At 41.8% G+C, this 16,242-nt stretch overlaps 1 protein-coding gene across 4 annotated transcripts in view; it reads left to right on the top strand.

Moving 5' to 3' along the window:
• Ppp2r5e (protein phosphatase 2 regulatory subunit B'epsilon) overlaps positions 1-16,022 on the top strand; it is a 148,427-nt gene extending 132,405 nt beyond the window's left edge. For 3 of the 4 annotated variants that reach the window (XM_021178527.3, XM_021178526.3, XM_021178530.3), the window contains 6 exons: positions 463-516; positions 631-681; positions 2,328-2,447; positions 4,891-5,018; positions 7,500-7,601; positions 13,139-16,022. In XM_021178527.3, coding sequence (XP_021034186.1) covers positions 463-516; positions 631-681; positions 2,328-2,447; positions 4,891-5,018; positions 7,500-7,601; positions 13,139-13,238 — 555 coding nt within the window. In that variant the 3' untranslated portion in view covers positions 13,239-16,022. The remainder of the gene's footprint in view (positions 1-462; positions 517-630; positions 682-2,327; positions 2,448-4,890; positions 5,019-7,499; positions 7,602-13,138) is intronic. The other variant, XM_021178529.3, reaches the window with a different exon arrangement.
• The last annotated feature ends 220 nt before the right edge of the window (positions 16,023-16,242 follow it).

Here is a 16,242-nt window from a genome sequence, read left to right as displayed (position 1 = left end):
GGCAAGTATAACCTTTGATCACTTCTTTTTTTTTTTTTTTTTTCCAGGCTCTCCCATAGGCACTTGCCTGGGTTTTTACAAAATGCCTGCTTCCCCACAAAAGCTGAAGCCCAGAGCTTGAGGGGTAGCCCGGACTTGAATGTCTGAGATCTTTTCAGGCTGCCCTGCTTTTCAGTAGCCTCCAAAATCTAGTCTCAGTGCTCTTTAAGAACAGAATTCCTCTGGAGCCTTGTTACTTTGTCACTGACTTGAAAAACATAGGTAGGAGAATCATGTTCAACTTAGGAGTTCGAGACTAGCCTGGGCAACACAGCTGGGTTCCAATTCTTTTCAAGAGGGTTCAAATGAAGTGATTGTGAGGTTAAACCAGAGTCTGGATGCTTTGGAGAAGTGATGCTGTGTGCTTCCACCTTTCATTGGATCGAATTAATGCTCTGTCCTTTCCTCTTCCTTCCTGTTTAGCTGGCGTATTGTATAGTACAGTTTCTGGAGAAAGACCCTTCCCTTACAGAACCAGTAAGCTTTTTTTTTTTTCCCTTTCTATAATGTGAAAAAAAAGTGAAGCAAAAATCATCTTCATTAAAATGTCAAACATTCAATGCCTCAAATTTTTTTTCCTTTTCCTTTTAGGTTATTAGGGGGTTAATGAAATTTTGGCCTAAAACATGCAGTCAAAAAGAGGTAAGTACTTAACCTCGGAGAGTGCCAGTGGTAAAGGAGTGCTTTGCCAAGCTCTCTCCCTGTGAGGCTAAGCACGAATGAGGGGACGCCTCATCTAAACCTGGCTTTGTAGTTCTCGGTCTTACTAGTGCTAAACTGAGGCTTCGAGAAGTTAAGTAGCACATCCAGGCACACTGAGTGAGAGCATGCCAATAGACTAGAACCTGCCTCCTGAACTCTGAACCCTGGCCAATCCCCACCGTGTGTCCAGCTAGCTCCATTGAGGTCACTTTATAGTGACTCTGTAGATAGATCCCTGAGCATCCTGCTCCAGTCCCCATGTTAAACTGTACTATGGGTGAGGGCTTACAGTGTATAGTCTCACAATATACACCAGACCATTAGCTTGACACACCCGGAAATGAGGCACATACAGTCACCTAGGCCTATGTGTTTGTAGGGAGTCCCCAAGCAGGAGCTTGAATGGATCCTAACTGTCACCACCCCAGATCTGAAGCCCTCTCTTAGCCTGGAAACAGAGGCCACCTGTTAGCTTTATGTCACAAGAGAATGTATGTGTCTTAATGAGGGATGGGCTATAGGAAGAGCCCCTTCCTCACATGAGCTGTGATTCTAACCTCAGTCCATACAGCTTCAGCAAATTACCTTGTTCCTTAGCAATATGAGGTTAAGGGATCTGCTGTTCTTTGTACCTTGAGATACAAAAGAAGTGTCTTCCTTCCTTCATATTTTAATTGCTCATTCAGCTTGCTGTATGTTATTTTTAGTGAGTAAATAGTCTTTATTATTTTTCATTCTATTTATGCAACTGTCTAAATCTATTTATCTTGCTCCATTGTGTGATCTTCAAGTTTTCTTTTGCATACAGCCCCGAGGCCATGAGATTCACTGTGCTCTAGAGAGAGGGGAGAGGGAGAGGGAGAGTGTGTGCACGAGTGCTCATATAAGCATAGGAGACAGGTCAGTGTGTGCTGATGTGGTTACTGTGCCTCCATAACATGAATGTGTTTGCTAGTGGGATGCAGCTGCCTGTTGAGTGACTGTGTGTTCTGTTGTGGTGGTGTGGACTAATGCACATTTGTTCAGGAGTGTCAGCCATTATTTTAAAAACCGGGGTTGGGTAGGGAGTTAAATATCTTGGTTGCTAGCAGTGGGCAGAGTTCCAAAGACCTGAAGAGGGAGAGGCCAGTAATTTGCTTTAACAGAAGACCCTGTCCTGAGTTCTTTGTGAAGCGGGTGTGTTCTTTGTGTGTATGGCAGTAGGTAAGGTACGCACACGAAGGCCTCAGAAGAACTCTTAACACAGTGACTTGCCATAGAATTTGGAGCTAGGCTGGCAGCCAGGAAACCCTGGAGATGCTCCTGTCTCAACACCCCATAACACTTGGGGTTGCAGGCGTGTCTGTGTCCTGCTCTGTCTTTTTATGTGGATGCTGAGGATTTGAACTCAGGTCTTCATGCTTTCATAGCAAGCACTCTTACCCACTGAACCGTCGTCCCAGGCTAAAACAACCAGACTGATGTCTGGATACCTTGCTCTTTGTTTTGTTGCTTTGTGTGGACCTTTTTCTTAAAATACTGAGTAAAGGTGAGCATGGGGGGTTTCGTGGAGGATCTCATATTTTGTGTTTTGTTCTTATTTATAGGTCATGTTCCTTGGGGAGCTGGAAGAAATCTTGGATGTGATTGAACCGTCACAATTTGTTAAAATCCAAGAACCTTTGTTTAAACAAATTGCCAAGTGTGTTTCTAGCCCCCATTTTCAGGTCAGTAGGAAAGAGAACACGAGTCAGAGTGATGTGTGCCATGTGAACTCATTAGGCTAAGCTTCATTTGTGTTGGGGGAAAAAAAACGATCATGGACACTAGCTACTTTAAAAATATCATTTATTTATTTTTATTTTTAATTCTGTGTCTGTTTGAGTGCAATGCACACAGAGGCCAGCGGCACCTCAGCTCCCCTGCTGCTGGACTTAAAAGGTGGCTGTGAGCTGGCTGGTGTGGGTGCAGGCAGGGTACCGAGCCTGGCTCCTTTGCAGAAGGCAGTCAGTACTCTCATAGGGACTCAGCCATCTCTCCAGCCCCTGCTGCTTGTTAACAAATCGTTACTGGATGCTGAGCATCTGCCTCTAACAGGCTCTGTCTCTTAACTTCAGTTCCCATAATACCCTGCAAGAAGAGATGTGAATACCAAAGCTGAAAGCTGTAAAATAACTGAACTTGGCTAAATTAGATGACGTGGGCTGCCGGAGTTTCTCCACTGTATGAGAAGGAGTAGTCAGTAATCCTTAGGAGGAGGGAAGAGAAGCTGGGTGCTGTCCTACGGACAAGATCCCAAGTGGGAATGTCAATGGGTTTTTATTTTTAAGGTGGCTTATTGTAAAAAAGGCCCATGACCTTCCCACAGCCTGCTCTGCCTCCTTGTGGCTGTTTGGTGAGAACACAGGGAAGGTGCACTTGGTGTTTTCAAGGAGATCCTGGCTGCAGTGCTTTGAAACCAATACAGGAAAGAACGGGACCAAAGTTGAACATAGTGCTTTAACTTACGTGGTGGCTGTCTTACCAAAAGTCCATCTTACAAATCTAGCAGGCTCATCATACTGCCCCTCATTTGAAGACCCTGTTCAACAGCACAAAAGCACACTTGAAATTTGATGGTGAACTATCCTGTAAGCTGGCAGATTGAGGCCTTGACTATTCCTGTTTTTAAATCTTAAGACATACTAGTGTATTAAGCTAGTGCTTAGGCCACACAGAACAAAAGGAGGGACAGTTCTGTGAGGTGTCCAGACTAGACACAAATAGAAAAGTTCAGAGCAGTGCACACGACACTAAATCTGTAGTGTTCAAACATATGGACTGTTTAGTTTTCTGTTTTCACTTGACTCTTTGGCATAGTGGAGGCCAAGGGTCTTTCACAAAGAACAAGTCAGAGAAACTTGCTGGATACTCAGTGCTCAGAAAGGAGGATAATTTGTTATACTGAGGATGACGTTCAGTAGATGAGCATTGCGTAGCACTTGCAGGGCCGTGGGTTTTTTATTAACAAAGAAGAAGAAAGTGGGAAAGAGTGTATGGTAGGCTCATGTTGCTATAACAAATGCTCCAGACCAAGTAGCTTTAACAGCAGAGATTGATTTCCCCACAGTCCTGGAGGCCAGGAGTCTGCAGTCATGCATGCTGACTGTTTGCCATGATCTTAAGTAGCTCCTGTGTATGTATGTACAGGTTGTTCATTCTGCTCTGCAGCCCCCATCACAGTTTACATCAAACAGAACTGCAGGCGCTTCATTCCCACCAGTTATCCGATCTTAAGGGACAGCAGGGAAGAGTTAAGAGAAGGCTACTGTATGTGCCACTTGCTAGCCATGTGACCTTGAGCCAATGACTTACACCTAGCTTTTCAAGTCTCATCTATAAAACTGGAATAATGACACCATTTACAAGGTTTAAGAGCAGTGACATATGAGTGAACACGGCATATGGCTTCTGTGTGCTAGCGTTCCTTGAAGACTGTTTCTAAGCGTTCAGGGACCAGTAAGTCAGCAGTGTTTTGAACCTGCCAAGTGATGGAACTGGAAAGGCTCTAATTTCTCAGTCTGTCAGTGTGTGAAATCTTGTTTCTTTTCGCTCTAAATCATGATCTTTCAATTTACATAAATAAAAACTTGAGTTCATCAAGTCCAAGGTGAGAAACTTTTAGGCCCAGCAGATGAAGTTAGAGTATTGTGGACAGAGGACAGGATCTAAATCAATAAGCAAATGACATCCTCCTCCAGCTAGACCCCACCTTTGAGGCTCCACAGCTTTCCTAGTAGCATCACAGGTTGTAGACAAAGCATTTAAACATACGCCTTTGGGGACATTTAAGACCCAAAGTATAACAAGACAAGCGGACTAGCAGCTCTGAAAGCTGAGCTCATGACAGTGTGTGTAAGGAAGAGTGTGGAAATAGAGGAGATGAGTAGACAGACTTAAAGACAGGATAAACTAACAGATAGGGAAAAGCCCCAAAAACCAAGAAAACTTTTCCTCCCCAACCTGATGAACCACCTGGCAACTTCTGAAAGATCATAAATCTTACAAAATGTAAAGAGTTATTAATATTTAATTATAGTTTGATTGAATGATTTAAAAATAACCTTTTAAAATACTTTTGTTTGAAAAGATTACAACTTGTATTATAATTGTTCTGTTTCTTTCCTAAAGGTGGCAGAAAGGGCACTCTATTATTGGAATAATGAATACATCATGAGTTTGATAGAAGAAAACTCTAACGTCATCCTTCCCATCATGTTCTCCAGCCTTTATAGGATTTCAAAAGAGCATTGGAATCCGTATGTCTTCAGTTTCCTTTCCTTCTACTCCCATTTGGTCTTCTGTCCCTTTCCCTTCTTCTTTTCACTAGTAAAATGTCTCTCAGCTCACTGTGCACCAGGTGCTGTGGCCATTGTTAAAGGTACACACATGACAAGATAAAAATCCCTCAGGAGATGTGCTGGATCGGGGACTAAAAAGCAAACAAATATTTTAACAAAGTAGCGCTGTTTAGTTAAAAGATCTTTTTATTTGAGAGGCTTTCTGACCTGTCTGAAGGTAGCCAGATGTGTTTTGGGAATGTGTTGGAGCCCCGGAGGCTGTGTATCGACTGGCAGGGCTCAAAGTAAACGTGGTAATTTTTCCAGGCAGGATCTTACTGTACATACAGGCCATACTGACCTGAAACTCAGTGATCCTCCTGCCTCAGCCTCCTGAGTGCTGGGGAATGGTTACACTTGGCTTCAGATAGATTCTTAGTGGAGTTTGGTAGATGGCGGTAATAGGGAACGCCCCTTCAGACAGGGGTCAGTTTTTTCTCCATGTAAAAAGACACAGGTGTTAAAAGTGCCTGTTAAGTTTGGAAGCCTGCGGGCTCTGGAGGGCAAAGGCATGAGGCCTTTGGGGGAGCAGTGCTAGAGACAAGGCTAGAAAAGGAAGTGAGGCCCACAAGAGCCTTTACCAGCGCCAACATGAGGAAGTTCTGAGGGGCTGTGAAGAAGTGGTCTGAAGAGATTTACATTTGATAGGAAGACCCATTTCCCAGCAGCCAGCTCAATTGTTAGATTTTTGTAGTGGGGACTAAATTTTATAATTTTCAAGGACAAGTTAAATTTAGCTCTAGGAGTATTAGAGTATTTTATATTGACATGCTTTTGCATGTTTCTCTATGCAATAAAGGAAAGTTTTACGTGGCATTGAAGAATTATTAAGTACAATTCAGTTTTGTCTTTTAATTTTTTTCATGGAGTTGTAAAATAACATTTTTTTCAATTTTCTAACTATAATACTTTGTATATTAATAGAGCTTTGAAATAAAGCTATTTAGCCCCGCTGTAGAGACTTTCTCTCAGGGGTCTGGAGAGCAGCTCCAGGCAGTGTCAAGAAGCGCCCAGAGCCAGTGCTTCTCCAGTGCTAGCCTTGGGAAGAAGGCCATTCTTGAGCCGTAGCTCAAGTTTCCCTTTTTTGGGGCACCAAGCAGAAGCTGGGCAACAGACACTGGACCTCCCACTACCATGAGCCCTCCCACTACCATGGACCCTCCCACTAACACAGACCTCCCACTACCATGAGCTCTCACACTAACATGGACCCTCCCACTAACACAGACCTCCCACTAACATGAGCTCTCGTTTTTTTTAGAGATGCCTTCTTAGTAAGATTGGGGAGTTTGTTGCAAAATGGAAGCAACCTTAAAAGTTTTGAAAAGAGACTTTTTTTTTGCCTAGTCTGAATCTTTCAAGTCCACCACAGCAGTCTTCACATTGTCCAGAGTGTATTCTGCTTGATAAGAATAGCCCAGCAGCTTGGTGGTTTAGCTGTGGCGTAGTGCTCCATAGCCAAGAGCATCTGGCATCAGCTTGCCAGTTTTCGGCGTGAATATTAGGTCAGCAGGAAGGGTGAGCAGGAACAGACAGACTGACACAACCACACGGGAAAGCAGCTTAGAGGGTGTGGTAGCCTGTCTTTGAGCACAAGTGACTTAGGTACTCATTTCCACAGGGACAGCTTCTGATTTTAAATTATTACTTTGAAAGTAATTTTTCTAAACCACTGGTACTTGTTTATAGGGTATGACTACTCTGTCTGAATGTCTGTCTGTCTCTTTGTTTTAAGATAGTATCCATATGTATGTAGCCCACAGTGCTCTTAAGTTCTCAGTGCTCTTATCTCTACCTCTCACGTGCTGGGATTATGGGTGCACACCACCATCTGGACACACACACACACCCCTGCCTGAGCTGTCTCCCCACCTTAAAGCAGCTTTATCTTATACTTGCCTTTGTTATGCGTTGGCCATAAGCACATCTGTTCTGGGTACCAATGATTTGGGAGAACAAAGCTGGGAAACTTTGCCATTTCTTGGGAAGGTTGAATGGTAAAGAAGTCAAGTCTCTTGATGAGGAAATGAGCTGTGTAGAAGGGACTAGGAAGCCAGGTGTGCTAATACATCCCATACTCGCAGCACTAGATGGGTGGAGGCAGGAGAATCAGGACTTCAGAGTTATCCTCAGCTACACACCACATTTGAGGCTGGCCTGTGCTACATGTATGTGGGAATTTGTAGGGGACAGTAAGGGTAATAGGCTGGGAGAGAGGATGGGTAGTGGGTTACGATGATCTGAATGCACTTTAGAAGTGAGTGGCCTTGTCAAAGAAAACAGTAGCAACAGTTTGTGCACTAAAGGAGGCCTGACTCATGCCAGAGTTGTCCTTCAGCCTTCCTAGCCAGCACCCCCTTGTGAAGACTAACCGGTCTGTTCTCCTTCTCTGCCTCACAGGGCCATTGTGGCGTTGGTGTACAACGTGTTGAAGGCATTTATGGAAATGAACAGCACTATGTTTGATGAGCTGACAGCCACATACAAGTCAGATCGTCAGCGGTAACTTTTTAAAGCTCTTCTGTCTGCTGTGCAGAAAGCTATGAGTCCTACCCAGCTGCACATCAGAGCATAAACAGCAGTTTATTTACCTATTCTCTCTGCATGCTCCTTAGCTGTGCCCCATTAATGCACCACTAAGTAAGAAGGTTTTGTAATGGTGTGCTTTGGATGAAGCCTGCTACCTTTCTCTCTTCGTTTTCTGTTCTAGCACAAGGTTAAGAGCCTGGCATATAACTAGTCCTTCAGACTCACTTCAGGGAACCATTAGGTAGCTAGGCCTGTGGGCTGACTCCTGATGCTAACGCACAAAACTCAGATTGGACTGATGGGCTTGACTCCAGCTCAGGAGAGGCCAGGCACTATTTATCCAGAACTTCTTGTCTAGTGTCAAAACCAACAAAGTCATCATGACTAAAGAGAGAAGTGAAGAGAATATAGGCTCTAATTATAAAATACTCAAGTGCTTAAGGCTATATTTTTATTTACATGGTTCTCCCATTTTATTTTTATATTATAATTATTATTATTTGATTGTTTTTGTTTTTCAAGACAGGGATTCTCTGTGTAGCCCTTGATATCTCGGAACTCATTTTGCAGTTTAGGGTGGGCTCAAACTCAGAGATCTACCTGCCTCTACCTCCCAAGTGCTGGGATTAAAATGTGAGCCTCTATGTCTGGCCCAAGTTTTATTTTTTATCCAGTATATTCAGCTTCCCGAAAGAGGGTTTCTGTTGCTGTGAAGAGGCACCAAAGTAACTCTTACAAAGGAAAGCATTTAACTGGGGGGGCTAGCTTATATTGCAGAGGTTTAGCCCATTGTCATCATGTCAGGAAGCATTGCAGTGCACAGACAGACATGGTGCTGGAGATGAGAGTTCTGTATCTGGATTACCAAGCAGTAGGCAGAGAGGGACACTGGGACTGTTTTGAGCATTTGAAATTCAAAGCCCATCCTCCAACAAGACCACATCTCCTAATAGTGCCACTCCCTGGTGATTGCACCTTCAGATCTATGAGCCTAAGAAGGCCATTCCTATTCAAACCACCAGAGATATAATGCAGAGAGCTCTTCGGGTTTGGCTCTCTGGCTTGACTGTGATCACATGAATGTAGGTCATAAAGCATGGACTTAAAGAGCCCCAGAGTCGGTGTGCGTGTTCATGCCTTGGGCTTGTTGAACCCCATGGAAGGATGTTGTCTGTGATTTTCTTGCTTCTTTGCTTCCCCTTATTTAGAATGTGCTAGTTGTGTTTTACTGAGGAAAAGGGCAATGAGTAGGACAGTTTGGGGACAGAGGACCAAGGACCATGGCCGAGATATGTGGGTTATGCTGAACAGTTTAATCACAGAATATGGTTTTAATTACAATATTATTTTGAGGTAAATATTAATTCTGTATTACACTTGAAACCTAAATAACTGTTAATACATCATGTTATCAAGTTTTTAAAATTACTGTTTGTAATGGCCCTCCTCACTCTACAGTTGTTAAAATCTTGAAAAAATTGTTGTTGTTATTATTATTATTTTTAAAGGGGGGGCTAAGGGAGACTAGAAAGATGGTTCAGTTGTTAAGAACACTTGGTGTTCTTCCAGAAGACCCAGGTTCAAGTCCAGCACCCATAACAGCTTCCAAAAGTTGTAATTCCAGTTCCAGAGGCTTTAATATGCTCTTTTGGCCTCCTTGAGGATCAAGCATGCACACAACACTCAGACATACATGCAGGCAAAAATACTCAAACATTAAGAACAAAAACAAACACTTTTAAAAAGGTAGGGATTTGCTAAGGGGATATTGGAATACCATGATAAACCATTAAATAGTGCATACATTTGTTAGGGCAAAAGAAATTTCTGTAACTGTTACTATTCTAGTTAAACAGATTAAATCTAGGCAAAAATCTTATTAAGAATATTGAAGGAGCTTCAGTGTAATTAAGTGGTAGGATGTGTTTGGCTGGCATATGCAAAGGCCCTGTGCTTGATTTCCAGTATCAAGTGTGTGTGAGTATCAGTATGGTGTGTGTGTGTGTGTGTGTGTGTGTGTGTGTGTGTGTGTGTGTAGATATACACACACATAAACACACATAAAACCTGATTTCAAATTAACTGATTTCTTCAATGAATTTCTACAATGAAGCTGTTTTGTAATCTTTTAATATCTAAGCTAAATACTCACTTGAAAGTTAAATGGATTTAACTAAAGGAGCAAAGAACAGACAGAAATGTGAAGTTGATTTGATATGCTAGAATGTTAAAGTGGTTCTTAGTGAATGGACTTTCTTCATGGAAGTTGTTTTTGCTTGTTTATTTGTTTTATTTTTGAAAAGCAAGGATGATAATTTTACCAAACAAACAAGCATACAAGATTGTACCAAGCAGATAAAGTATGGGTTTCTCCATAGAAATGACAGTAACTGTTAATTAGTAATTGAACATGGATGTTTGGGGCTGTGACAAGAGAGGCAAATGTGAGCGTATAGTTGTTGATGACAGGAAGCTTATGGCTTCAGTTCAAATCAGATTTTAAAGTATCACAAATCAGAATGGTGGGTGGGGTGAGCTTCTAAGGGTGGGGAAGGCAGCGCTGGAGCTGTGTTAGGGAGATGGGAAGAGTTTGACAAGGTCCCAGCACTGCGGTGTGCTGAGGTCTTAAGATTCCCACTGACAGAGAGAGACCGGGAGAAATCCATCAGGGCTCTGCAGACTCTTGGCAGCCAGGCATACACTTATACAGGATGTGTAATCCCAGCACTTGGGAGGTAGGAGGAGTAGAGGCGGGAGCAGGAGCATCATTAATGAGTTCAAGGACAGTCTGGACCACCTGAGACCCTTCTCTCAAAAAATAACACAAAGCAAAAATCAACCAAAACAAGAGAAATATCTAAATCACTATATAATTTTTCACTATATAATTCCATGTATATGAAAGGCCAGTAGAGGAAAATTCATAGAAACAGCAGAGCAGTGGCTGCCAGGGGCTGGCAGAGCATGTGGGCAGCATGATTTCTTCTCTGGGGAGGATGAGAATGTCTGAAGCCGAGACTGTAAGTTTGAAAGCAGCATGGTAACCCGGCCATATATTCATCTGGACAAGGACAGGGTGCACAGGCCAGGCCATCCTCCCTCCTTAGATCCAATGAGCTTGAGGGAGCAGCTTCTGTGAGAAGATGATGAATCCCAGCTAAGGATTAGGGCAGTGCGAACTGCCATGGGATGCGCTGTTTTTCAGATGAAAAAGTTCCCAAGCAGTTGCTTTCCTGCAACCAAAGCAGTCATTTAAACATTGCTTGAGCCATGTTCTTAAATCAGTGTTCTCGGAGAACATTATTTAGACTAATATCATCTCCAGATTGTACTGTCAAACAAATGGCAATTCCCCAGCAGCTTGCTGACAACTGAGTGTCCAGAGTCTAGAGGCCAGCAGGCCCCTTCCTAGACGCTCGTATACAGTCTGCAGCTTAGGGTAGCCTTGAACTTCAAGTGATCCTCCTGAGTCAGCTCTGGGAGTTTGTGATCACATGCTTAAATCTTTTTAAAAAGTATTTATTTTTTATGTGTATGAATGTTTTGTGTTTATATATATATATATGCAATACATATGTGGCTAGTACCTGCGGAGGCCAGAGGAGGACTTTGGAGACTCTTGGAACTGGAGTTATAGACATTTGTGAGCCACCATGTAGGTGCTAGGAACTGAACCCTCGTCCTTTGGAAGAGCAGCACTAGGCTCTTAACTTCAGAGCAGTCTCTCCAGTGCCTATAATAGTTGTTTGAATAAATGTCAACTTTATTTTTTAAAAATAAAAACTAATCTATAAGGATTAGAGACTTTTTTAATCTTGCCCAGTATGCCTATAAATGCAGTTGTTTTAGATCAAAATTATTACATAAAGGAATGTTTGAAAACCTTTGTGCTTGCTGAAGTTCATACTGTGTAGATTACACTTAAGATAACCAAACATTAAAGAAGTCCTAAATTGCTAGATTATTAATTATGAAGTAAAGCTACAGATGACTTTGTTGAATGATTCAGTAACCCTGCAAGTGAAATTGGAATGTCAGATTATTTGGGTTTCTTTAATTAAAAAAAATTATCTTAATTCAAGGAAGATGATAATTACTTTTTATTGGTTCAAGGCTTTTCTTTTTAAATGTTGATATATTTTTCTTTTATGTATATGGATGTTTGTCTCCTGCATGTTTGTGTGCCACGTGCCTGCCTGGAACTGAAGTTACAGACAGTTGTGAGCTGCCATGTGGGTGCTGGGAATTGAACCCAGGCCCTCTGGAGGAACAGCCAGTGCTCTAACCACTGAGCAATCTCACCAGTTTCTTCTTCCTATTGTAATTTAATATAACTAATTTAATATAACTTTGCAAAGTATTGGTGATTACTGAAATAGTGTTTAGCATTGGAATTCCATGCAAAGTTGACATTATCCTTATGAATTTCTCTAAGTAAAGAACATACTGTTGTTGAATAGGATATGCGAGGGCCAGTTCCTTGAGTCTGAGGCTGCAGAACTCCCACGCTTAGGAGTTGTTTGAATTTGTGAATTCACAGTGTTCTCTTTTCACCAGTTCATTGCAGTAAGCCAGAGGTAATGAAATGAATTATGTTAGTAGATGAGAATTCATATGATGAAATATTTTTAATAAGTGTGAATGTTTTTAATTTATTATACAGTTTTGTGTTCTTTGTGTACTTTCTACTTCATTGATATTAAAACTTTTTTTTTATAAAAAATACTGTAGTTTCAAAATGCCTTTGGCAAATTTAAACTGTTTAAACCTATTTTGGCTTATCCATTGTGGTAAACTTTGCCAAACAATGCAGTCTGAAGTTCTGGAGGTCACTGATATTCAACCACATATTGGTATTTAATAACCACATTTTAAACCAAGATTGTTATTTAACCAAGTTTGAAGGCTTGCTCACTTAAAATTTTAATATACGATAATACCAGTATCCAAAGGTTTTATGCAGATCATTAATATATTTTTATAATTTATAAATCTATAACATAAGTGCTCTGATCGTGTGTTTTCAGAAATGACCAGTTTCTGTATGTACTGCATGGGAGGTAGACACAAGTAAAGGAGAGAATATGTTTTCTGGATCTTGCCTATTGTCTGTCAGTGTCATTTTCAGCCTCTCTCTCAGAGTTTATTTGGGGACAAATAGAAGGTTGGGTTCTAACAAGGCCCTGAGCATTTAAAAGTCACTAAGCACACCGTGTTAAGATATATGATCCTAGAAATCTTCTCTAGTTTTGTTTCTCAGTAATTGTACACTGGATTATAATTTATACTGTATCTACATGTAGAGGGTGTTAATGTAAACCTTAAAGTAGACTTGTTTTGCACTCTTTGTTAGTACTACTTCTGTATCAGGGAGTGTCAGGAAACGGCAAGAAGCTGGCTGCCAACTGCTCCAGAGCTGCGTCCAGGCATCTGTGAGGGAAAGGCTGTTTCTGTTGGGTACTCTCATCAACCCCTCAGTTGTTCACAGTGTTTTCTGTTTCTTCCCCTAGTGAGAAAAAGAAAGAAAAGGAGCGAGAAGAACTGTGGAAAAAATTGGAGGATCTGGAGTTAAAGAGAGGTCTTAGACGCGATGGGATAATTCCAACTTAACAACAACCTGACAGCGACACACTAACCCGTGGGTCACACGCTTATGTAGTAGAAGGATGGAGCAACAGTTTTCTGTATTGTGCAACTTTACAGTAGATTTCACATTTGTCTCATTATTACAGCAGCACTGTATATACCTGTCTCTAAGTAAAGGAAAACATAAGGACTTCAAAGTGTGGACAGTAGATGGACTTTCAGAACTTTGCAAACATAATCATTGTTCTAACCCTCTTTAAAAACAAACAAACAAAAGGTCTACAGAGATCTGTCGGGGAAATTGCCATGTTAAAATTCCATTATCAGGAGTTCCTTATTTATCACTAGCAGAGAGTATAATACAATTTTCAAATGTGAACAATCTTAAATTTAGCTTGTCTTTCTGCTAAGCTGTTAAATGTATTTATAGTAAAGGAAGAAAAGATTGTCATTTCTTTATAAGTTTGTATAGCGCCCTCCTCTGGACATGACTGTAATGTGACATCCTTTCCTTTTGCACATCTTCATGAGTCGAGTGTCCACATGGACCGGGGCTGTGAATCAGAGGTCCCTGAGGAAAGGTTGTCTGCTGGATGAACATCTATCTTCCCAGCTGCCAGGTCCTGGTACTCCTTTAGTTTTCAGATTAGGAGTAAAAAAGAAGAGGTGATAAGCATGGTAGCGAAGGGAATGTTGGGCTTCATATCAGATATGGTGAGTCCAAATCAGTGTCTTGAATCCTTTGAAAACAGGCAGTGGGACGCGCAGGCTTCAGCACCTGCAGCATTAGCTGCAGACGTAAGTGTGCATCCAGACCAGAGACAACTTAGAAATGTCCAAGAACATCCTTTCGGATCCTGTGGAGTAAGAGAGAGAGAACACTAAGCGATAGAACCGTGAAGCTGAGCACCAGGACTGCGCATCCACTTGGGAACCGAGTTGAGCAAACAGCATGAACTGTTTGCAGTTGATGCCTTACTTCCTAATGTGTACTTACAAAGTATTTCAGCAAAAGAGGATGCAGGATGCAGCCTCTGGGAGGAACATTCTCCTTCTCTAGCTCATCACAGCGCCAGCCCTGTTTTTAGCCAGAAAGGATTCAGGATCAACATTATGCGTTCTGAATTGGATGCATATTCCTAACTACTGTATTTGTTACCAAAAGTGGTTCTACAAATGCTACTGAAAAAAATCTGGAAATTCCTAATGTCCTGAGTATTAATAATAAAGTTTAAAAAATGCTTTTATATCAAAGGTGCATCGTGACCAAATTGTTTAAGTTAAAAACAAAACAAAATAGAACCAACCCGAGGGCTGTGCTCTAGATGGGCTTACTGTCTCTCTGCTGGGTCCCCCGGGGGTAGGTAAGTTGCTGATGTACAGGTGTGCAGTATGTATTCACCCAATGTGTTGCATCACTGTGTATTGGCAAGTGTGTGTTGTGGGGTTTGTTTCCAGGAAGCTTTTTCTTGTTAGAGACAGGACAGTGGTGAGCCCATAACCCCGAACCACCACATATAGCAGTGTTCATGGCATAGAGCCGACTCTGTGTTCATATGTTGAGTTGTGATTATAGCTAACATGAACACACATGAGCTATTGTTGCTCTTAGTAGAAATACAGTATAAATACGGGCTTGTATATTTTCTTCCTTCCTTTTAAATGTAAAGTAGAATATATAGAGCTTTGTTGTTTCCAAGGAAAAGGAGGGGAAAAGCCACTGACCTATTTCACTTATGAAGTGTTTCCAGATGTCAGTCACAATGTGTACATAAATGTAAGCTAATTATGGATATTTTCATTTAGGTACCTTTGTTCTCTTGTTTTTTAAAGGTATGCATACCACCAAGTCCAAGATGGTTCAGTGGAATAAATAGGACTCTTAAAGAGCGTTAAGGAGGGTTCCATCTGAGGACCTAGAAAGTGTTGGAACAGAGCTGCATGTTCACATATTGATGCTAAGAAGCAAACCGTAGCACATCTCCCTTAGCTCTGTCTTAGCCGTTTCCATCTTCATTACACATAGCTTTGATAGTGTAGACCTTGCTTGCTGTGATCCCTCTGGGGATGACATGTGCTCATTTGACATGAGGAAGGTCAGGACCTCTTTCTGCACCGTGTTCTGTCCTCAGAGCTAAGGGTCAGTGTTGTCTGTTGGTCATTCCCAACTGAGAGGAATGAAGCTAAGCTTTAGACTATTTAAAGATGAGATGAGAACTGAATGTCAGAACTCACAGGGCAATCTCTGAGAAGAAACACTCATTTCCCTTTTAACCAAAAGTGACAATGTGACCTCTGTCATGTTGTGTGTGGTGATGAGAAGCTAGCCCAGGTGACTTGATTGTTGCACTATGTGACATATTTAAGGACATACTTGCTGCATTTGCAGCAGCCCCCCTGTCTGACCCTCCCTGGGCAATCCTGCTGTCACTCAATGTGAGTTAACTGTGACAAACTCAGCTCTGTGTTATATTTTGTTTGCTTCATAGTTTCCAGAACTATATATAAATATATTTTTTCAATAGCAAATATTGTAGTTAGTGAGTGGTGACCACTTCAACCTTATCCCTACCATATTGGTTTCAGGGATGGGACTAAGAGTGTCCTTGGAATAAAAAATTAAAATATAACCCTGTGATTTAGAATGATGCCGAGGTTGCAGGCTGCAGCCTGTAGCAGCCGTGTGAGCGAAGTGACCGTCTCCTCTGGATCAAGTGTCCACTCCTCATTGTGCCCATGCCCCAGTGCTCCTTCGTCACTGTTTAGTTATTGTCCGCTGCGGTTTTGATTATATTTTGCTCTTCCTGACATTGACTGTTTTTTTTTTTAAATAAAAGAAAATAAAAAGTAAATGAATAACCCCTGAATGTGACTGGATGCAGGGATAAGCCCCTCCCTCCTCCTTGGGCTCTTTCCCTAAGTGGCAGGATCATGCTGGTTCTGTATCTCCTACGAGTGCGACAGTCCAAGGTGCAGACCTAGGGAGCACTTTTCATCACACCTCCTATACTGAACACATAACCCCAGG

This window comes from Mus caroli, unplaced genomic scaffold (genome assembly GCF_978045245.1).
Source record: "Mus caroli unplaced genomic scaffold, Mus_caroli_1 scaffold_14, whole genome shotgun sequence".
Taxonomy (NCBI): Eukaryota; Metazoa; Chordata; class Mammalia; order Rodentia; family Muridae; genus Mus; species Mus caroli.
Note: the sequence above shows the minus strand (reverse complement) of the source record. Positions and strands in the feature narration are given on the sequence as shown.